Source organism: Bison bison, unplaced genomic scaffold (genome assembly GCF_000754665.1).
Source record: "Bison bison bison isolate TAMUID 2011002044 unplaced genomic scaffold, Bison_UMD1.0 scf7180017864518, whole genome shotgun sequence".
Classification (NCBI taxonomy): domain Eukaryota; kingdom Metazoa; phylum Chordata; class Mammalia; order Artiodactyla; family Bovidae; genus Bison; species Bison bison.
In genome coordinates this window covers 14,877,933-14,901,766 of record NW_011495071.1, presented here as the reverse complement: position 1 = coordinate 14,901,766, position 23,834 = coordinate 14,877,933, and the positions used below count along the sequence as shown (strand labels likewise).

General features: G+C 36.0%; 1 protein-coding gene across 26 annotated transcripts in view; it reads right to left on the bottom strand.

Annotated features, from left to right (window-relative positions):
• SOX6 (SRY (sex determining region Y)-box 6) overlaps nt 1-23,834 on the bottom strand; it is a 722,502-nt gene that overhangs the window by 476,050 nt on the left and 222,618 nt on the right. For 14 of the 26 annotated variants that reach the window (XM_010830535.1, XM_010830540.1, XM_010830538.1 and 11 more), the window contains exon 1: nt 8,275-9,282. The exons of 10 other annotated variants lie outside the window; for them this stretch is intronic. In XM_010830535.1, the coding sequence (XP_010828837.1) occupies nt 8,275-8,360 (86 nt within the window). In that variant the 5' untranslated portion in view covers nt 8,361-9,282. Of the gene's footprint in view, nt 1-7,862; nt 8,223-8,274; nt 9,283-23,834 lie in introns of those variants that run through there. 2 more of the 26 variants (XM_010830553.1, XM_010830542.1) reach the window with 2 other exon arrangements.

Below are 23,834 nucleotides of genomic sequence, written 5' to 3'. Positions count from 1 at the left end.
ATTCCAGCTTGTGCTTCTTCCAGTCCAGCGTTTCTCATGATGTACTCTGCATATAAGTTAAATAAGCAGGATGACAATATACAGCCTTGACGTACTCCTTTTCCTATTTGGAACCAGTCTGTTTTTCCATGTCCAGTTCTAGCTGTTGCTTCCTGACCTGCATATAAGTTTCTCAAGAGGCAGGTCAGGTGGTCTGGTATTCCCATCTCTTTCAGAATTTTCCACAGTTTATTGTGATCCACACAAAGGCTTTGGCATAGTCAATAAAGCAGAAATAGGTGTTTTTCTGGACTCTTGCTTTTTCCATGATCCAGCAGATGTTGGCAATTTGATCTCTGGTTCCTCTGCCTTTTCTAAAACCAGCTTGAACATCAGAAAGTTCACAGTTCACATATTAATAATATTTTATGTATCCCTAGTGCTATATTCATTTTTAATTTTTTTAATCTGTGTTCTTTATATCAGATAATTTCTATTGATCTAATTCAATTCCACTAGTTTTTTCCTGTCATTTTTATAATACTGATTTGCCTATCAAGTTAGTCTCATTTCAGATACCATATCTTTTAGTTTTTTTCAGTTTTAAGTTCCCATCTGATCTTTTGAAATTTCTATCTCTCTGCTGAAATGCCCTATTATCTAACACTTTCCGCATTCTTTGTTTGTTGAGTAATTTGGGATTATTCTTAGATATCATGGCTTCCCTCATAGCTCAGTTGGTAAAGAATCTGCCTGCAATGCAGGAGACCCTTGTTCAATTCCTGGTTTGGGAAGATCCACTGGAGAAGGGATAGGCTACCCACTCCAGTATTCTGGCTTCCCTGGTGGCTCAGCTGGTGAAGAATCCACCTGCAATGCAGGAGACCTGGGTTTGATCCCTGGGTTGGAAGATCCCCTGGAGAAGGAAAAGGCTACTCACTCCAGTACTCCATGGACTGTATAGTCCATGGGGTGGCAAAGAGTCAGACATGACTGAGCGACTTTCACCTTCACCTTAGATATCATGACCATTATGCCATGGAGACTCTGGATTCTTTTATAGTGCTCTAAAGAGTATCACTTTTTCTTTGTTTAGCAAAAAGCTTATTTGCTTAGACTCAAACTGCACATTCTGTCTCACCTGCAATGGGCACCAGCTTAAATATCTGTTTAGTTCTTTAAGCCTTATGTGAGCTCTTAACACCTGTCCAGAGCATGTATGGCTTGTAGATTTCAGAGGCTGGGGCAAAATTTATGCATAGAATTTAGGAGTCACTTTCTGTGACTCGTTCTTTTCCAGGATTACATCCTCACTTCCCAGTAGTTGTGGTTGCTCCAAAGTCTGTTCTACTAGTTTCCCAGACCAGAAAGACTGCTACTTTTTCTACTGGAGTTTTATAAACTGAGCCTACCTTCATACTGAAACCCCGAAAATGACAAACTTACCCAAATACCCCTTCTTCCAAATGTCAACTCCTCTGAAGATTTAGCCTGCTTTGGATTGTTCTCCAGTATCTTCAAATAGTTGTTTTTCATGTTTTGTCCAGAGTTTATAGTTGTTATCCCCATTCGATTTTAAATGGATGAAATTAGTGGCCTTTTCTCCCTACCAATTATCCTCTGATAATAAAGACTTCTTCTGTTTCATTAATGAATGAGTAAATAATACAGTTTTTTCACTCCTCTATGCCTAGGAGACCTGTGTTTGATCCCTGGGTCAGGAAGATCCCCTGGAGAAGGGAATGGCAACCCACTCCAGTATTCTTGCCTGGGAAATCCCACGGACAGAAGAGTCTGGTGGGCTACAGTCCATGGGGTCACAAAGAGTCGGACACAACTGAGCAACTAACACACAACTAACACATGCCTTTACACATTCTAATCTTTTCCCTTTTTCTAATTTTCCTAATGAGAATTGTCCTTAACTCTCATAAGCCCAATCAGGTAGAAACTTCCCACGCCCATTTTATGTATGTTTAAAAAATAGAGTCATATTGTGCCATTTCCTAAGTTTTAAATATCTAACATTTCAACTAAGAATACTTAAATTGTAAATAACCTAGATGCCTATCGATATAATAATGGTATATACATAGTATAAAATATTACATAGAAGAAAATAAAGTTAAAATATATAAATTGACAAAGGTCTAAGTCAGAATTTTCATGAAAAAAAGGATATGTAAACTATAAAGTGATTATCTGTAAAAGGGGAGAATGTCACCCTCACACAAAATAAAACTGCACATTTCTATATAATTGTGTATATATGTATATCATTATATAGAAAGAGGTCTGGAAAGATATAAACCAGATTGAAAACAGTAAATGTGTTTGGGGAGGAGAAATAGAATCCAAGGTGGGAAGAGACATTAAGGAAAATTTCCTTCACTTTTTTCAAGAATTATTCATTCAAGTAACATTTAATGATTTCCAACTATATGCAAGGTACACTAGAACAAGAATGTATCTGTGTATTACTTTTTAATTTTTAAATATGTTTAATTGTTCAAATGAAAGCACTACCTCAATACGGAGAAACGTAACAGAAAATCTCCAAGGTGCTTAAAAACGTCATCCTTTATCTTATTAATATACCAAAGTTCAGGAGCCTTTAAAGGTAATTTAGTGAATTTAGTGATGTTTTTTAATTTGTTCTCCCTAATTCATATTATTAATAAATTCTTCTTCTCTGTATCTGAACCCAATGGAGAAACTAACAGATTTCTCTTTTTTCTCCCTTATAATACAATTTCATTCCCTTATGCCAGTTCTTCTGAGGTTTGAGAATAGCTGTGAAGTTTAAAGGTCTTAGTTGGGGCAATTTTACGCATCAAATGGCTGTCTATAGATAAAAATTGGTGAATTTTTTAACTGACATACTAGAGTAAATAGTGGAGAAGGCAATGGCACCCCACTCCAGTACTCTTGCCTGGAAAATCCCATGGACGGAGGAGCCTGGTAGGCTGCAGTCCACGGGGTCGCTAAGAGTCGGACATGACTGAGAGACTTCACTTTCACTTTTCACTTTCATGCATTGGAGAAGGAAATGGCAACCCACTCCAGTGTTCTTGCCTGGAGAATCCCAGGGACGGGGAATCCTGGTGGGCTGCCATCTATGGGGTCGCACAGAGTCGGACACGACTGAAGCGACTTAGCAGCAGCAGCAGCAGAGTAAATAGAGCTGAGCAACCCAGAAAGTAAACCTGGCCTTCATGACATTCATCCTTGGCTTCACATAAGAATACATCCTTGCTATGTTGACTCACATCCTTTTCTTAGCCAGTTAACATATAGAGGACATCTTCTTAGAAACATCAATACTGAAACAACTTGCTATAATCCAACACTTTAATCTTTCTTCCCAATTCCTCCCAATAGCAAGGCCTTCACTATATCAACAAAGAAGTTCATCCCATTTTTAGACAACTATAGCTGTTACAAAGCATTTCTTCTGCTGTTCCTGTGACTCTGGCTCCCTGTGACTTTCACCCAGTAACTTGAGTTTGGCTCTCCACAGTACACACTATTCCCCTACAGCAGCAATTTATCCATCTTAGGACAGATATTAGATTCTCTTGACACTTCTGTACTGCAGAGAGAACATGTCTGGTTCCTTTAACCTAAGGGAGGTTCTGCCTGCTGGCCCAGAAAGAGTGAGAATTTGAATTTCTCTGCAACCAGGCTCTTTGTCCAGTTGAAAAATACAAAGTTTGGCTTTTACTTTAAATGCAGCAAACAGCTTTCTTGGCTAATCATTACAAATACCTGCTGGCATTTCTTTGTTCTCAAAGAAATACCCCTCCACCTGCATGCACACATGCATAAATACAATATACACATTGCCTTCCACTTGCTCTTTAACAAAAATAGTTTCACCGAGTGCCAAAAAATGTCCATCTTCAGTTCAAATGACGGGTTTCCATTCAAGGGGCTTGTACCCACTGCTTCATCACATGCTTTTATTTAAGCTACAATTTATTTACGTCAAATGTTATGGCACTTCATTCTTATAAATTCCATGTCTGCTTAATCTTGGAACCCTAAGATATCAGGAGAGGACAGGACTCCTGATATCACAAGATATCAGGAAACGATTACTTCATCCAGTAAGCCTTAACTTAGAATAGGCTTAGCAGTGTATCTATTAACTATATGCATTTAACCATCTCAGTTCTATTTGCTGGAGATAGTTAACTACTTTACAACTTGAAAAAAATAAAATATTTAAGTCTAGGAAACCTATAGAGCAGGGGTCTCCAACCTCCAGGATCTAATGCTTGATGATCTGAGGTAAGGCTGAGGTAATAATAACAAAAAGAGAGTGCATAATAAATGTAAATGCACTTCAAACATCCTGACACCATGCCCCATCTCCACCCCCAATCTGTGGAAAACTGTCTTCCAGGAAACTGGGCCCTGGTGACAAAAAGGTTGGGGACCACTGCTATAGAGGACATCCACCCCAGTGATCTTGGTCCTTAAAAGAACCTAATTATACCCTCCCAATCCTTTATGGAAGGGTATAAGTAGAGTGAATATTAGTCTTGCCTACAAAACTGAACCTCGGTATTGTTTTTAAGTCTTAGTCTTGGCTTCTCTCTGATTTCTGTTCGTTCCTAGTTTTCCTCATTATAAACTGAAGATAATAAGACCCCCACTTTAACTATCTCATGGGGTTAATAAAAGAAATGTATAAGATAATATATGAAAAAGTTCATTTAAAAGTGTAAGGAGTAATAAAAACAAAAATGTAAGGTACACTATTATTATTAATAATGGCACCTTCTATGACCACAAATGAGACACTCTACAAATCCCCTCCTTTTAACACTAAGACATTTTAATTAAATTCTCTTTTTTATCCCCTTTTTTGTCTCCTTTTCCCATATCAACAACCCCCCCAAAAAAAAAATTTCAGCACCATCTTTTGGCCTTGGATTTTAATTACAAATGCCAGCAAAGATTTACAGAGTACAACATAAGTATATTCTGATATTTTGAAAACCTTTGTCCTCCTTTCAGACTGATTTCATTTTCTTTACTCCTTTTTTATAATCTTTTCTATAATCCCCTTAAAAAATCAAACTGCCTACCATTATAACAGCAAGTGTCACTACTATGAATATTTTAGTTATAGTCATGCACCTGAAAAGTCTTATAAGTGGCCTGACGGCTTTCTTATGCAAAAGTACCATATGTATTTCCTCATCTGTGTGTCAGAAATTTTTCAAGATTCTTAGAGCCCACTATAGCGTCTCCACACTAGTTTTATAAATGCTGGGGCTGCTCTATAAGTTTACAACTTGAAAGCTCAGTTCAGGAATGCAGAATCCCAAAAATGAGAACACAAAAGTCAAAGATTGCACTGAAAAACAAGAAGCAACAGTGGATAATAGATACATTCTACAACTAGATTTAAGAAACAAACAAGGTCCCCGCCACGTCTCTCACCCTAATCTTAAACTAGATTCAAGTTGCATAATTTAACCTTAACAGGGTATATCAACTAACCCACAGACTTCATTTATATGTAGTTTTCTTTCTCAATCTCCCTTTCTTCTTCTTCATTCACTACATTCCTCTCCTTGATAACAACAAATATCTATGAATGCCTGTAATGTAAAAAACCATGTTTATAAGTATAAGGGGAAATGTGAGAATAAAATAATTGAATCCAGGGTGAAGGACAAACATTAAGCAAAAATCACACAAATAAATACATAATTTAAAATTGCAATATCTGCTATTATTAATGTGTTTGCAGTGAGATCTTTGCAGGCAAACAAGATTTGAATTGGAAGGATGAGGGAAGGTTTCTCTGAGGAAATGACATTTAAACATAGAGCTGAAGAATGAGTAGGAATCATTCTGAAGAATAGTGGGGAGAAGAATATTCCATTTGAGAGGATAGCGTAATAGGAAGACCTTAGAACAGGAAAAAACTTGGAGAGTGTAGATCAGGATACCAGCTGAATCAAAGAGAGTCATTAGGAAAAAGGCAAGAGCTAAGGCTGGGTCACATTAATGCAAGGGTCACATTATATGGGGCCGGAGCTTTGCATATTGTGTTAAGGATTTTGGTTTTAATTAAAGTGTAACAGGAAGCCAAGAAAAGGTCTATCCTAAATCTCAAAGAATGATTAAGTGGAGTTTTCCTCCATATACATAGTGAATATGAAATTTAAGTATAAATATAAAGCATGAGAATGACAAATAGCAAATTCAAAAAAATGGTTACCTCTAGCATAAAGAGAGGAAGACAAAAAATTGGGAAAGAATTCACAGAAGATTTGGACTGTATTAGTAATGTTTCATTTCTTATAAATATACAGTATTTTAACTTATTTATACATTTTTGAACAACTAAAATTTTCATAATAAAAGATGTTTAAGAATTAATGATTGCTAAGAATCACTGACTAATCTCCTTCTATTTTTCTTTCCCAGGCTCATATTAAATCTTCTCAATTTTGAGAAAGACAAGCACACAGAATTTAAGGATCTCCTCTCTTATACAATTTGTTCCGTCGGCCTTTATTTTCCAGACGTTTAGCATACGATGTAAAAGGCTCTTCAATTACCTTACTCTTTGTTGTAGGATACCCTACAATCCTTGTAGATTTCCAACAACCACAGAAATAATATGCGGATTAATTGAGATAAGACATTTAACACAGTATTTAGCGCACAAGAGCTCAATAAATTTTAACTATTGTCCTTATTATTTCACTTACTATGGTTAATATTCCCAGTTTTAAATATGAGTCACAACATTAGAACATTTAAAAAAAAAAAAAAAAGCTGAGTGTATATGTCCAAATGGTGCTCTGGTATTTTGAATGCATATATACTCGATGTATTCACAACACATGTACACATATAACACATACTTTTAATACTTACAGCTTTTTAAAAACATTTTTTCTGTGCTTATGTGAATGTTAAATAATGAAATGTCAAGGCCTTTTTACTGCCACTAAAAAAATACTTTTAAAGGAAAGGTTCAAATTCTTCGTTTGCTGGTGCACAATTTTAATAAGTTTACTAACTTCTAAGTACAATACTACATTGGAATGATTTAATACTGCATAAAGCTGCAGTAATATTCGGTATGGTCCATACTATGTTTAAAAGGTTCATTTTTGTAATATCAAGTAATTTATGAGAAAATTCAATCTTATAGAATTGAATGTTGACATCAAAATTTCTTCTACAACAGGAGGAGCAGTCTTGGAAGGAAGAACATTATTAAAATCATATCTTTTCACTTAATTTTCTTTGTACAAATAGCACAGATCCTCTCATTTCTCTTCCCTTCTGATTCACAAATACAATAAAAGCTGTCTTTAGAAAGGTCCTTATATTAAACAGCAGGGTGAAATGAGTAGTAGGACCCAGAAAATAAGAGAACTTATGACAATTTTTGTCACCTGTAAGTCTGAAAAATATCTCACTGAATCTTTATGCAAATATTATATTTTAAATTATATTTTCACTTTCATATCTAAGAATCCAGAACTTGATCTTGTGAGAAAACAACAACTGTTGTCACTCAATATTCTTCGGTATGAGGTGTGGACTTATATTGTTATAGCAATCATTCCTCCATGCCCACTTCCTTGTTCTTAATCACAAATCTAATCACCTATTTTTATAAATATTCAAAATTAAATATATTTATCTACTTATGTAAATACTTTTCAGTTAACTTATACTGATAGTCTATGTGGGGATCTCATTAACAAGCACATTTGGAACTTTTTAGATTTGTTCCAGCAGCTTATAAATTCATATTAGATTCAACTATTTAAATATACCAACATTCTAGGAATTTTTTAAAACTGATATAAAAGATTAATCCCAAGTTTTGTTTTACTTACCAAGCTCTGCCATTCCACCTCACTGCCTGAACAATATTATCAGCTCTTCAGATACTCATTCTTGCTAAGTAAAAGGATATTTCTTCTCTAGCTGGATTAATAATCAACTTTCTAGATAGTTCATTTGTAATTCTCTTCTGGTTAACCCTTAGCATTACAGCAGTCTGCCCAACTCATGCTAATCAATTTATGACCCGGGAAAGAAAAGAGGAAATTCAATTATGCAGATAACAAATTGAAAGTAAAAATGAGAGACAGTTTAGATTAGGTACAAAAGAACAGTCAGCCTTACTTTTTTTACACTAAAAGGTATAAATCTTTATGTTGGATATTACAGAAGCACTCAGGTCATAAACAAGTAACATACACAATATACATAAGCAGAAAAACATAATAGGCTTACAATACATACGTATCAGTCGAGTACATATCAGCCCAAGTTTTCTGCCTTCTTACATGTAGACAAATACAAATCAGCTCTGAGAAAAACAGATACATTTTTCTCTTAGTAGAAAGGTCTGACTTTCAACATCTAAATGCTTCCTCTCTCAAGATTTGTGATTACTGGGTCCCTTAACCTACTGTAAGTACCATCTCAGGCTTTATGCCAATTTTCTACAAATGTGATCAGTAGATACCTGCAACAGAAAAAAATCTGGGGCTCTTGTTAAAGATACATACACCTGGGCCCTGCTTCAGAAATCCAAAGCACCCCAGGTGATTCTCACATATATTAAAAATTTGAGAGCCACTGCTCTAGGACCATTTCTGACCTCATTTGAAAGAGACTCCAACCCAATCTCTTGGAACTCAGAATGAAATTAATCACTTGCTGCTAGTTCGACTCTGATTTTTTGCTTTCCTTCCAATACTAGATTCTACTTGTTTTACTATACCTGAGTGCACTAGTCCATCTAAGACCATGGCCCTTCTGTGAACTTGGTAACCCTCTACTTGCAGACTACTCAGAAACTGGAATTAAAGTTAAAGGAATCTGTCCTTTAACTCCACTTGATGTCTATAGCCTAGCTGCCTAAATCTCTTACCACTTGCCTCAGATTTTTCTTGCTTTATCTGTTTCATGAAACACTTTAATCTTGTGTTTCGTACCTCTCTTCTACATCCATGAACTCCACTTGATAGTGTTCATTGTCCAATCTTTTACCTAATGCACTGTCTACTATACTAACTTTCTCCCAAGGCTGTTTGCATCTCAATGGACCCCTATGAGTTTGCTCGATACCTATTATGATCAACAGAATATGCTTAGTCTTATCTAGAGATGTGAAATGAACAACTCGCTAAAAGACAAAAAGACACGCATGGAAGTCAGTGGCTTTACAATTGCTACAAAAGCCCATGTTAATAGTCAGAATAAAGGAAAATATAATGACTATGGAAAAAGAAGAACCATAGAAAACTAAAGTCCTTGAGAATCGGAATAGTAAACAAGGTAAAATAAAGTGGAAAAAAGTGTAATTCTAATAATTTGTTTTTATTCTCATGGGATCTATTAAGAAACATCAATAAAATGATGATTATTTAACCTGGAGAGAAGGTAAAATGACTAAAAGAGAAACAGTCCTGGACTAGTAGAACTCAGAAGACTTGGATTCTAGTGATCTCTCTATCACTTCCTAAATTTATGTTTTAGATTAAGTATCCAAACTTTTCTGTGCAATGGTCCCTAAATGGGTATAACAAACATGCCCTGTGCATCTAAGATTATTCTGATAATTAAGATCATATTTACTAAAGAGTTTTAAAACTATAAACACTAAAGGTAAGGGATTATTATAGCTATATAAATTGCTAGTATATAAAGATATAATTAACACTTTTCCACAAAGGACATTAATGATGATTTTTCTTTTGTTTGTTTTACACTATTTTTAAATAAAAATACCTTCCCTTGTAGCTCAGTTGGTAAAGAGTCTGACTGCAATGCAGGAGACCTGGTTCAACCCCTGGGTCAGGAAGATTCCCTGGAGGAAGGCATGGCAACCCACTCCAGTGTTCTTGCCTGGATAATCCCATGGACAGAGAAGCCTGGCGGGCTAGTCTATGGGGTCGCAAGAGTCGGACACGACTGAGCGACTCTACACACGGCACACATAAACCATATAGACAGAAAGAAGTAAACAGGAGTTTGCAAAATGTCTTCCCTAAGAAATTTCAAGAAAAGGACCAATATCAGAAACAGAATAAGGTAAAATCATCCCAAAATAAAAGTAATCAGGTTAACCTGAATTTACTCAGATCAGACCCAAACCTTAGAAGTCTTACCAAAAGGACTTCTAAACAAGGAAAAGGATCATTTGGAGTAACACTGGTGACATTTCTCATCCAGAACTATCTCCTTAAAGCTGGAGTTCAGAGTGACTTCAAGTGGCAAGAGCTGAAAACATTTGTTGCAAGACATTTAGACTGTATCCAGTACGGCCTATCCAAGATTCAGCCAAGTGCTATGATTTAATTTAACTGGAAAATGTGTACAATTGAACATCGAGCAAACAGAATTCCTTGGCCAGTAGTGCACAGATTAGTTGATGAGAGTTGCCCATGTGAAAAAAAAGAGATTGATTCTTGACTTTAAAAATAGATGTTTCCATCTTTTTAAGTTTCAATAAATGCATTCAACAAATATTGTTGAGCATCTACTATGTTCTGGATACTGTTCAAGACACTGGGGAATATAACTGACAGAAATAGCAAAAAATTCTCCACTGCCTAGAGCTTATATTCTAGGAAATATAAGGGGGAAATGGAAAATTCAACAGATGTACAAATTATATTGTATGTTAAAAGTTGATAAAGGCTATTTAAAAACACAGACATGCTTAGGGAGCTAAATGTTTGGAGGGCTACAGTTTTAAAACAAGGTGGTCAAGGTTGACCTGGAAAGAGAAGATAACATCTAACCTAGGACTTGAAAGAAATGATGGGGTTTGGTGGGGCTCTATGATCCTAAATGGCACCCCACTCCAGTACTCTTGCCTGGAAAATCCCACTGACAGAGGAGCCTGGTAGGTTGCAGTCCATGGGGTCGCTAGGAGTCGGACACGACTGAGCGACTTCACTTTCACTTTTCTCTTTCATGCATTGGAGAAGGAAATGGCACCCCACTCCAGTGTTCTTGCCTGGAGAATCCCAGGGACGGGAGAGCCTGATGGGCTGCCGTCTATGGGGTCGCATAGAGTTGGACACGACTGAAGCAACTTAGCAGCAGCAGCATGATCCTAAAGGATTTTTAATCATCAATTTAAAAATTTTACCATTTGAATAATAAATGAAAGACATCCTTATAAATTAACTTCCACATTATAATAGTGAAAAGTTGGAGATCAATAATTTAATGGTAAAACAAACTGTGGTACAACCATGGTACAACAATATGGTCATGAAAAAATCACATTTTGGAAGACATGACAAAATCCAATTAAATTATTTTTTAATTACAAAAATGTATATACAGTATGATGCTATTTTGCTTTTCTTTTTTACCTTCCCCAACAACTATTTTTCAAGTACCTACTCTGAGCCACATACTGTTCTGGGCATCAAAGAGAGGACAGTAAAGAAGCTACACATGTCCTTTCTTCTCATACACACATAGATAAAAGACTGAAATGAAATATACCAAAATGTTACTAGGGAGTATATTTTTAATTATGAAATAATAAGATGAAATAACAGGTTATTTTATTTTATCCTTTAAGTTTTTATAGTCCAAGTTTTCTGAACATATTCTAATCTGTTCCAAAAATAAAATACAACATATACACTGATCTAAATATTATGGTTTATATTTGCCTCAGGATATCTGTTCAGAAAAAGCACAAATTTTCACTCATATAATTTCAAATGTATACTGCATTTTTCAATCATTTACTCACTTATGTCTCACAACATCTAATACAGTTGAATAATATCAGGTTCCTTTCTATAGCTCCAAAAACTAAAAAACAGAACAGTTAACTAATTTGCCACTCTGGAAAGAAAAAGTGTTTAAAGTCTAAATTATAATAATGTGTATAAAGTATTTCACACAGTGCTTGGATCAAGAACGTTCACAGTTTCTGAACGCTATGCTAGAGCTTTAGGGTACATCTCTCCCCACTTATACTGGGGTTTTCTTTAGGGGGTGGTGGCTGTCAGGAAAAAAAGTTTCATTTATTTACAATGGAGCTTTAAAAGTTACAGAAGAAAAATGTGATCTGAATTGTAACCTCACCACCATCATCCCCTGATGTTAGCCTTATTTCAATTTCCCTCAACCACTAACAGACAAGGAAAGTGCAGTATGTTCCTATAATGTTTCTCCATTCTTCCTTTGATTTCAAGTTTTTAATATTTAAATAGTATAGCAAATGGCATCTATTTGTCTACCTCAGCTAGTTGAGTTATCTTGGGCAAGTCATTTCAACATTCTGCTCTCACTTTTCTTATTTTGCAAATACAAGAATTGAACTAGATGATCTCAAAAGCCCTTAAACACCACAATTTCATGATGCTATTATTTCAAGTCTATGAAGTATTTACAATAAATTAAATGAACGCAGCTTCTCAGAAAAAGAAAAGCTACAGCAATAAAGACAGTTGGCTAGAAAAAGTAAAAAAACAAAGACCTGGGATTCAAAGAATCTGAAAATCTCCCTAGCCCCCTGGACCAAGTCCAGCTTCAATTACACAAGGGTTGTTTGGGGACAATAGAGAGGGAGAAATATGAAGGTTCCTCTGATCATCAAAAGATGATCTTTCTGCTTAAAAACTTAATATTCCCATACTCTTTCTGATTCTACACACACACACACACAAACAGGAGCTCCCATATAAGCACACATATCAAATGTTTTAATACTGATATGAAAGAGAAACAGAAGACACTTATTTTGCTGTAATAAAGGCATTTTAAATCCAGAGAGAGTGATTTGGTTTTCAGGCTTTTAAAGAAATAGAACCATATTCAATCCTTATCACCTCCTCTTAATACAAAACCTCAAATAGCTCTTAAAATTGTGGCATTTTCTTATGAACAGAGAGAAAAAATTGTGCTGCTATTGCAGCAACATCTAAACAGTTTCCTGTAAACTTTCTGTGATGAAAGTCATAGAATTTATGATAAAACCCTGTAGAGTGGTGAAACAAATTCTTTCATATTTATCATTCATTTTATTCAGTGTGCATTTTGAAGGAAAACCTTTTAAGAACACCAATAATGTGAGAAAGCTACAACAACTAAATTTATTGTTAAGTATCGCATCACTAGTCCTCTTGGGAGTTCAGGAAGAAAGCTTAAATCACATTTTCTAACACATTGGAGAGCTTCCCAGAGATGTGATGGCCCACAGAGGCAAATCATCCAAAGCACACTGGAATCTCAGAGACAGTGACAGAGAAATATCACTTCGTTTAATAAAAGCAAATTGAAGTTACCCCTCCCCCCTTTTTAAAAACAAAGTACGAACTCTTTCTTACCCCATTTTTCTCCTTTCCTTCCCCCTCCCTTTCCTGTTTCACCTGACTAAACTGTAGGTATTTGTTCCATCACCTGACTTAGGGGTTGGCTAGAAATATTAGGGAAAAAAAAAACAAAACAATCTACCATTGTTACATGAGACAACAACCTTTCATGTCCTTGAAGCTCACCATGACCTTTCATCTTTCCTATCCCCAATGGTCTCTCCTAACAACTAAAACTACACTCAGTTGGGCTGAATTCCAGATTGTCATAAAAAGAACCCTGTCCTTTCAAAACAAAACCAATTTTTACACCAAGGTGGGGGAGAAACACAAGTCCATTGTTCCCTCACAGATGGAAGTTGGAGTTACTAAGGCAACTGCTCTAATCCTCCTTTTTACCACCTTTTTCACATCACTGGCCTATCAAGTATGCTACCTTTTAACTCATAAGCTCAAAAGCTGGTAGTCTAACTGGCTGCCCTAATTAGCTACGATTTTCACACTACAGACAACATGATGAGCTAATCGAAATTTGCAAAATAATGACGTACCTCCAGCAAATATTCCTCCTCCTGAGGCCCAGTCTTAGAATAACAATAATGAGACCATTATTAGAGAAGGGCATTAAAATGCTGCACTGCTGCTAAACAGAGAACTTAATTGTTCTGGTCTTGTCCATTGAATCAACAACCTATTGTTGTGGACTTGAAAAATAAAGGACTGGAGAATGGGTGCCATGATGATTGGTCTGTGCGGCCATACCGGCACTCTGTAGAATTGTTTTCTTTTGAAACTCTTGATGGACTAGTAGTTTTGTTTAAAAGTAACATAAAAGGCGATTGTCTGGATAAAAAGTCCTATTTATTGAAATCCTTAGAAGCAGTTGCATGGATTTGTTCGTGACCCCTGAGATAAAGACATAGTGACCGTAATAACACCATTTGTAGAGAGCCCTGTTACCACCGCCTACAGTAACATAAGATAAGAGACGGTCTTTTCTAGCTACTGTAGGAAGGAAGGAAGTACTTCTGAGCAGAAAGCAAGAATGATAAAAGGTCAAATACTGGGTAAAGCTCATTAATCTCTGAAGAAAGACTTAAAAATAATGCTAATTTAGGAATTCAGCACAATCGCTACAGATTCAAGCACACGTAAAAAGGCTCACAGCTCCTTTTCCCCCCTCACTTTTGGGCTTCTTTCCTTTGGTTAAAAAAAAAAAAAAAGGCATTAAAATAAAATGATTATTAAATAACCGTGCCAAGGTGTCTCAGGATAGATAACATGGAGAAGAAGAAATACGAAGGTTTCTGGATAATTATTCTTATGGTCATCCCAGTTCTACAGCAAGGAAAAAAAAAAAATACTGAAGTTAAAGGTTAACTAGTGTAAAATTCATAGCAGTAGAAAAGCGCTGTTTACACACTGTAAAAGTGTCTTCGAAATGGGAGTCACGGTACATGTTTTCTATAAAGTCAGGTCAGGATTTTAGGGTTGAATTGTGGTGGGAGGGAGTATACTTTTTTGTGAGTAGGGATTTGAGATGGGGTCTGTTTGTTTTTTTAACAGGTGAGATCTGCATTATATAAAAATGTATTAGATTGTAAATAAGATCTCTTTCTTCATTCAATCTGTTCTTTGCTTCATTTATCTTCATCTTGTTAGGCTAAATTAATTAACAATCTCACTGTTGCACACTTTCTCTTTTCATTACATCAAATAATGGACCGTATATGAAGAAAGCCCTCACCACGGGAATTCTGCAACTCTACTGCTAAGGAGAGTTTCTGCATTTCAGTGTAGCAATAATAACTAGATACATGCATTTTGTAAGAGTTTATTAAACTTACTTTTCATTGTTAACAGCCAATTAAGTACCCAAATTCCTAACATATTATCAACAGAAAACCATTAAAAAAAAAAAAAAGCATAGGTTAGAAGTTGCAAGATACTATAAAAAGAGGGGGAAAATCACATTCTATATATCCACAATCAGGTTTTACCATCAATGTCACCCGAAATAAGAAGAAACACATGCAAATTGGGCAGGTATGTTTTCACAGATACCATACAACACTTCATAAAAGGTTTAAAAGACACACCCCAAGCTGTTCTGCTCCTTGCTTTGGAATGTCTAACATGTGATAAATTGGATGATTAGAATTTCATTGGTAAATCCCATTATTTTAAATCTATAAGAGTGAAATGTGTTAAACTCTTTTGTAAGTTTTCTTTCAACCTGAAACACTGTGGCATCTGGAGCTATGCAAATGGACAAAACAGTAAAGCCCTTTTTAATCTTTCCCTGATCAACCAGTGCTGCTTTCTCCAATCACAGCTTTGTGCGTGATATCTTTCTGCTAGCATTTCTTATTTAATTAAAACAGACACTGACAGAAGGACATGGATTAGTACTGTAATGATGCATTTACTTAGATTAATCGGAGGCTCCTTTTAGAGTAATGGCTTAAACAAAGAACAAAAGGAAATTGTTATGAAACAGCCTTTTATCCCAGGCAAAGGTCGCATTATGAGGTTTTTAATTTTGTCAGCTTCTGTTATACTCTGCCTTGCTAGTGGAACAGGAGAAGTGCTTTTACCCCCAATAAAGCCAGTTATTATAAAAACAGCCATTAAAGCTGCAAATTAAAATGTCTGATTTTAAAACAGGTTACTTAGCTTTCAGAATCCTCTAATTAGCATGTTGTACATTGTTGTGCAGAAAAGAAGACTAAAATGCTAATGACCTACCGCCAGGTGACCACACTGCTGTGCAAAATAATAAGGACCTTTCCAAGTAATATGATGAATTAACCAAGTACAGATCCCCCATGCAGCAGCACCCCTTCTCTGAGTACAGGTCCAGATGAATGCAGGGCCATAACTGTTAAGATGTGTTCAGTAACACCCTGCCTTGGTCCAGGCGCCTCTGATTCTCAGTCAGCTACTTTTTATATATTCACTAAAAAGCAGACTTATTTCTACCACAAAAGAAAGTGAATGAAATAGCAATACTATATAAAGAGTCTGAAAATAGAAAAGACAATAGTCTTTTGATTTCAAAGCACAAAATATTAAACTACCATGCCCCTAACAACACTATCTCTTTGCTCTTTTCCTCAGATCTTTCCCCTACTCTAATATATTGCACTTACAGAGTATAACAATGGGAATTAAGGTTTTAAAGCTCAGTCTTCAATTACATTTACTTTTATACTACACTGTCTCTAAATGATCCAAAGTAAATCCAGTTTTCCTTTTCCTAGCCTCACACTTCCCCTGTTTTACTTACTCCACCCACCACCACCCTTCTCTGTAGTCAAAATTTGCTCTGGAAAAAGGATATATTGGCATTTGTGTTTCTTATCATATGAATTTAACTCAATTACTTGTACTACGTTCATTTTCTGCCTGGTCTTTCTTTATGGACTGAATGATTCTGTGCCTCTGTAAGTCTAACAAAAATTAGCTGAATATACACATTAGGTGGGGCTTCCCAGGTGGCTCAGTGGTTAAAAAAAAAAAAAAAAAAAACCACCTGCCAAGCAGGAGACACAGATTCGATTACTGGGTTGGAATGATCCCCTGGAGAAGGAAATGGCAATCCATTCCAGTATTCTTGTCTGGGAAATGCCATGGACAGAGGAGACTGGCAGGTGACAGTTCATGGGGTCACAAAGAGTCAGACATGACTTAGCAACTAAACAACAAAATATTCTTGGAGGAGGGGTTATTTCCAGAGTTCCAAAAATAAACCTGCCAAGAAAACATATTCCACCTTAAATCAAATCTTACCCAAGTATCACTGAGTGGCTGGATCTACTAATTTCTTGAAATCAACGTGAAACATATATTGTTTTTAGAGCAACAAGAAGAAGAATCTCAGGATCATCTGTGACATTTGGTCAGTTGAGTCTCTAAAACCACCTGAGGTTGTTTCACTTCTCTATAGCCACACGAATGTTGCAGGTTCAAACCACCCCGCAACTCAGAGGCTTGATAAAAGCATTGTTTAGTTCATGTGTTTGAGGACTAGCTGGATATTTCTTCTGGCTTTAACTGAGCTCACCAACATGTCTTACAGTTGGCTGGCTTTTGGCTGGCCTAGAATGGCCTTTGATAGGACAACTAGAGTATTGTGACTCCACTCTATATATCTCATCCTTCAGCATATTGGCCCAGGCTTTCTCCTTTCTTGTGGACAGACAAGGACAAGAGTGTAAATAGAAATGCACAAGTGCTTTTTGCAAACCTCTACTTGCATCACATTTACTAACATGACATCGGCCAAAGCAAGTTAAGTGATGGATCCCAGAAGCAAGAGGTGAGACAGAATGCCCTATCCAGAGTAGAAAGGGCACTCTAGAGTCTCATGGCAAAGGTCACAGATACAAAGAAGGATTAAGAAGAATTGGGGCCTTTAAGACAATCTATCTTAGCAAAGAAGTCCAGGTCATTTTGATGATTCCCAAAATTCTCAAGTAGAAGTTCCTGCTTTGTTCCTTTTTAACTAATTTAGTCTAGATGGCTACTCAAAACTGATATTTTTATTTCAATAAGTGACATAAACATTTTAAAACAATTAACAACCTCACCTCACTTATACCCATTGATTTTCAACTTAAAAATTAAAAAGTTAATTATAAAATAAGACCTTCACCATTTATTTTTGCTTACCAACTTGTGATGACTCAGTTATTCTTTGATAAAAAGTTTCAAAACTACAAACCTCTGTCTCAGAAGCCTCACTTCCATCCAGAGAAGCAGCTAAGTCTGAGGAAATATCTAGTGGATGCTGGACCCAGAATTTTCTTCACTACCTGTCAGAAAGCATAAATGTTCCACTTCACAGAATATCAGCATACAGTATATCAGAGTCCTTCAGCACAGCAGACATAGCCACAATAGCAGTGCTTAAAAAAAAATGTCCTGAAGCCAGACCCTTTAGCACGCATATCCCTATTATTTTTCTAATTTCTCTGACTGTGAAAAAGGAAAGCAAAGAAAATCTTTGCTCTCACAGGGCTATATGACAGAGTATGTCCTAGGATATGATTAAGAAACTAATTTTAAATTCTACAAATTCTCTATTTCTGGCTGTATGAAGCAAAAAAATCAATGAAGTATTCATGGTGGCTACATAAATTTCCCATAGTTAATATGGCAGGGGCCTTACACATAGTTCTAGGGAGATACCTAGACCCAGTTTCCAGTCTTTCCACGCAGAAACACTTGTCCATTAGGAGAAGGAGTGATTACTGGGCAGAATTCCTAACCCCTGTGGCAAAGGAGATACTATCCTATATAGTATCACTCAACAATTATCCCTGTGAGCAATTAAAATAACCAGTGAAATGGGTCTCCAAAAGGAGCCTTCAGCCATTCCTTCATTCGAGCCAGCACTGACAATGAGTGCTGCCGATGCTGGCGTTAACACCCAAAGAACAAGAAAAGAAAGGCCCGCAGAGCTCGATCTTGGATCCAAAGATATTAAAAAGGAAACTAAATGACATGGAGAAAACTAGCCTAAGAATTACACAATTAATGAAGAACAGGAAAAAAAAATAGCATAATAAAATGCCCTTTAATCCCCTTTTGTTTTTCCACATTCCTGTACAACTCATTTCAGTAATAATTTTGTTTAAAAGTGATGCCCTCAATTATCATTTGTCTTTATAAACAAGGATGATACCTGGCAAGAATGCAGTTTGCACTGGTTTTCTAATGTTTTGATCAACCAAATCTTCTCACCTGGTCTTCAGCAAGTATTAATCATTATAGCAGTGATCCAAGGCCATGGAACAGAGCAAAGCTAATAGGGTCCATATAAGAATCAAGACAAGCATTGTGCCCTCATTAACACTGGGTTCTAAATAAACAATAGGCCCAAGTTCAGAGAGCTGTACTAATTCTTCTCAATAGAAGCAGCTTGAGTTTAACTCAAAAGTTCCTTTTAAAGTCTCTTTGTTTTGACAGAAAGGCAAAAAGAAAAAAACAAAAGCAACTCAATATCAGAAAAGGAAAGAGCCCTAGAAAACAAGGATGAAAAAGGAAAGCTTGAACTCCTTAAGAACATAATCTTTGAATATCTAGTACCTGGTATACAGTAAGTGCTCAAAAGCTCTCTGTTTAATTAAATTGTGATACATTTAGAAGAATAGATAAGGACAGAAGAAAGTAAGCACCTCTTTTGTAAGAAACTGCATCAGTAGTCATACCAGATATTCAGAAAGCCCAAACTTGGGAGTTTTTAACATTTGTGTTGAATTGTTTTCATAGGATAAAATGAGATGAAACCTAGATCGAATTATATGTGGAGCCACACCTAACTTTTCAGACTTTTTTACAGAGATAAAAATCTGACTAAAATTAACTCCAAGGAGAAACTTGGAGGAAGAAAGATGTCATAAACAGCTTAATGCAACCAATGGGGTAATTGTGGGGCCTGAAAGAGAAGCTCTATCACTTTGCCTATTAAAGGGCACTAAGAATCAGCCCTGGGATTTCTTTGGAAGGAATGATGCTAAAGCTGAAACTCCAGTACTTTGGCCTCCTCATGCAAAGAGTTGACTCATTGGAAAAGACTCTGATGCTGGGAGGGATTGGGGGCAAGAGGAGAAGGGGACGACAGAGGATGAGATGGCTGGATGGCATCACCGACTCGATGGACGTGAGTTTGAGTGAACTCCGGGAGTTGGTGATGGACAGGGAGGCCTGGCATGCTGCAATCCATGGGGTCGCAGAGTCAGACACGACTGAGCGACTGAACTGAACTGAACTGAAGGACATAAATAGACTAAGTGGAATGTATTTAAATCTCAGTCATGTTCAGTTCCACCTTTGGTTTGGGAGACTTTTTCAGTGTTCAGGTAAGCATTCTCTGATAATATATTCCCTAATCAATGTCATCAACCTGCTCTCCTCTTATCCCATTGATCACCCCACAGGTCTGCCAAAAATATTCAGAGATAAACACCAAAGTAAATGCACTGCTATGACACAGACTATACAGGCAACTTCCATGCTTCATCAACGTTTTCTCTATCCCCAAATTCCCCCACAAATTCACAACCCTCTCCACCAAAAAGCAGCTATCTTAGGTTGATGTTTCAAAATATTTTAAGGATAAAATATTTTTCCTCCTACTTAGAGTTTAAACTTAAATGTCTCTAGTAGAGGTAATACTATGAGTTCTTTTCACACTAAGATGTATATGACTTCCAACTCATTTTATAAAGTCAGGATATCCTTGATTCCAAAATGAAGACATTATAAAAAGGGAAAATTAAAAATATCTCATTTATGAACACAAATGCAAAAATCTATTAAATAATAACTAATCTTATAGTATAAATGAAAATCCTTCAAGAATAAATATGTTTTAATCCTAATAATCCTAGATGGTGCAGAAAATCTGCCAAGAATACATGTTCACAGATTAAAGAAGAAAAATTCTATTGAGCGACTGAACAACAATGTGAAACCGTACTTTTTTCTATTGTTTTAATATAAATGTGATTTTTAAATTTAACCAAATAATAACAACAATGAAAGTGTATTGGGCTTCCCTAGTGGCTCAGACAGTAAAGCGTCTGTCTACAATGCAGGAGACCCAGGTTTGAACCCTGGGTTGGGAAGATCCCCTGGAGAAGGAAATGGCAGCCCACTCCAGTATTCTTACCTGGAAAATCTCATGGATCGCAGAGCCTGGTAGGCTACCATCCATGGGGTTGCAAAGAGTTGGACACGACTGAGCGACTTTGCTCACTCACTCACATGTGACCACTACAGTATACTATCCTGTGAGTAGGTTTGGGTAGGGGAAATAAATAGACAGTGAGTGACAAAAGAGAGCGAGATCACCACATAGAAAGGTTATAGTAAGAAGAAAGGAATGGATACTAGAAACAGGCTTTTCCCAGAAATTTTATTCATTTTAAATTTTATTTAATGTGGGCTGCAAAGATGGAGGTCATTAGAGGAAAAGAGAAATCCTTCAGAATGATAGATAATAAAACTTCAAAATCCACTGCCTCAGAAATCCACTCATGCAACCAAGTGTGCCTGCCATACCAAATGTGCTATTGTCTGCAAGAACTCTTAAAGGTTAAGGCTTCACAACATTGACTTGTTCTCAAAATAGTTCTAATGAAGACCTTACTCTTGTGAACTAGTTAGCACCTTAACTTCTGAACATGATAATTTCCTAATGAGAATATCAATACCCAAGAGACTAAGAGCTGAGGCCTTTTAATCTGAGGAACACATGTGCAATATATAAGAATTAGAGAGAAATCAGTGCCAACTCTGACCTTGGCACTTAAGGTTTGCCAAGTAAAAAGACCAAATTGATTGCAATTATGAACCCTTAAATGGCAGGAAGGAAAGAAAGAAGACAAAGAATCTTATTTTAATGTTTCTTTTTAAATTTTGCTAAGCAACAATGTCATACTATAAAATGGTCCAGCATGTTTTTAAGAGAGATGGTCAAATATCAACCTACTCTTTACATAGATATTTCAAACAATGTGAAAGACAAATAAAATGGAAACCTTCTAAAAGGTTATGTATTAAATATAAATTTAAAACACTACCCATTTAAATGCAATTTACCAAAGTCAAGTAGAATTTGTATAACTGTATTTGGAGAGTAAAGTTTCTTTCAAATTTAGATTATTTTTTTCTACGAAAACAGTAAAACTTGTACTGTGATATCCATTTCTGTTTTGTAATTTCCAAACTGGTGAGAAGATCTCTAACTTGAAGTGAATCCATTAAAGTTTATCTTAAGTAGAATTATATATTAATGAATAAGATTAACACATGAAAATGTACCAAACAGAGGATATTTCTTCAGAGCATAGGTAAATAAAGTACTTTCTCCATTTCCTGCCCAAGTTGTGAATCTAACTGCAATAGACAAGTTAATAAAAATTTCAACTACTTTTATTTAGAAAAAAGGAAAATTGCTTTTTTAACCTATAAAAAAATTCATAAACTTGTTCTATTTTCAAAACAAAATAAACTTAAAATCTGGAACTTATCAAGCTATATCACTTCACTTGCACTTTCTTTTTTGGCTATACTAAAATTACTATAGTAGAAACTATTCTTATTTAAACTGTAATGACTTTCATCATATCCCCCATACTCATTCACACTCATGGAATAAATAAATTACACATTGAGATGAGTCAATTGGTATAAAAATATTTCACCAAATCACATGTATACATCCACCTTATGAGTCGTGCGTCAGTTGTGCAATTCTGATTGCGTGTTAGAACACTTGTAGTTTTAAGTGATAAAAACCCAACTCAAAGTAGTTATATCAAAAAATAATTTATTGAATCAACATAACTGAAAGTCTTGGCTTCTGACACAGTGGATCCTGTGCTAAAGTGATGTAATTAGGAGTTGGTCTCTCCTCTTCTCTCAGGCAGGTTCTCCTGCTTCAAGGGCAAACATGGCTAGCAGAAATTCCAGGTTAACAATCACAGTAAAATGACTATGGTCTTTTCCCAGTAATACCAGAAAAGATCCCAGATTAAGTCCCATTGGCGTGGCTTGGATGACATGCTTATTTCTGAACAAATCGTGTGGCCATGAATATGAAATGCCCACTCCCCATGACTTGGGAAGGTAAATAGCATTACCTCAATCACATTTACTAAATATGAAAGAAAGTTGTTCCCCAAAAGAAAATAAGTGTGCTTTTTCCAGGGAAAATGCTAGACAGGGAATATAGTAAATGATCTGTTAGTTATGAGTTTCTTTTTCCAATAATTATTACAGTGAGGTAACTTCAGAGGGGGAAAAAACAACTGCAAGCTCTTCATGCAATAGTAGTTGCAAAGATTTCTTTGAGTTGCTTTTAGCAGTCCCAAAGATGAACAAAAATTATGACACTAGCCATTTTTAAGACAAATGAGAACAAAAAATTTTTCTTTTGATAATTTTAGTTCCATTCCCTTACTTCAGAGGGAGCTATCCCAAAGTACTCTTTCAATCCTTAGCATTGTTAGGTTTAAATTCTTAGAATACTTGCAAAGATTTATAGAGGCCTATCTTCAGCTACTGTTTCTAGAAATTTCATTCATGGGTCCCTGAGAACTACAAACACTGCTTTGGAGCCGAGGTATAAACATATTTCTTTATGAGGTCAAGCAAACCAACAACTTTATTTTGAATGTAGCTCCCATATAACTTAACTCATTCATCTTAATTTTTATTTGAAAATATGTCTACATTTTTAAATGCATATGCCACAAAAGAATAATATATTAAACATAAAGAGCAATATGCATAAGGACCTGGAATGTTAGGTCCATGAATCAAGGCAAATTGAAAGTGCTCAAACAGGAGATGGCAAGAGTGAACGTCAACAATCGAGGATTCAGCGAACCAAAATGGACTGGAATGGGTGAATTTAACTCAGATGACCATTATATCTACTACTGGGGGCAGGAATCCCTTAGAAGAAATGCAGTAGCCATCATGGTCAACAAAAAG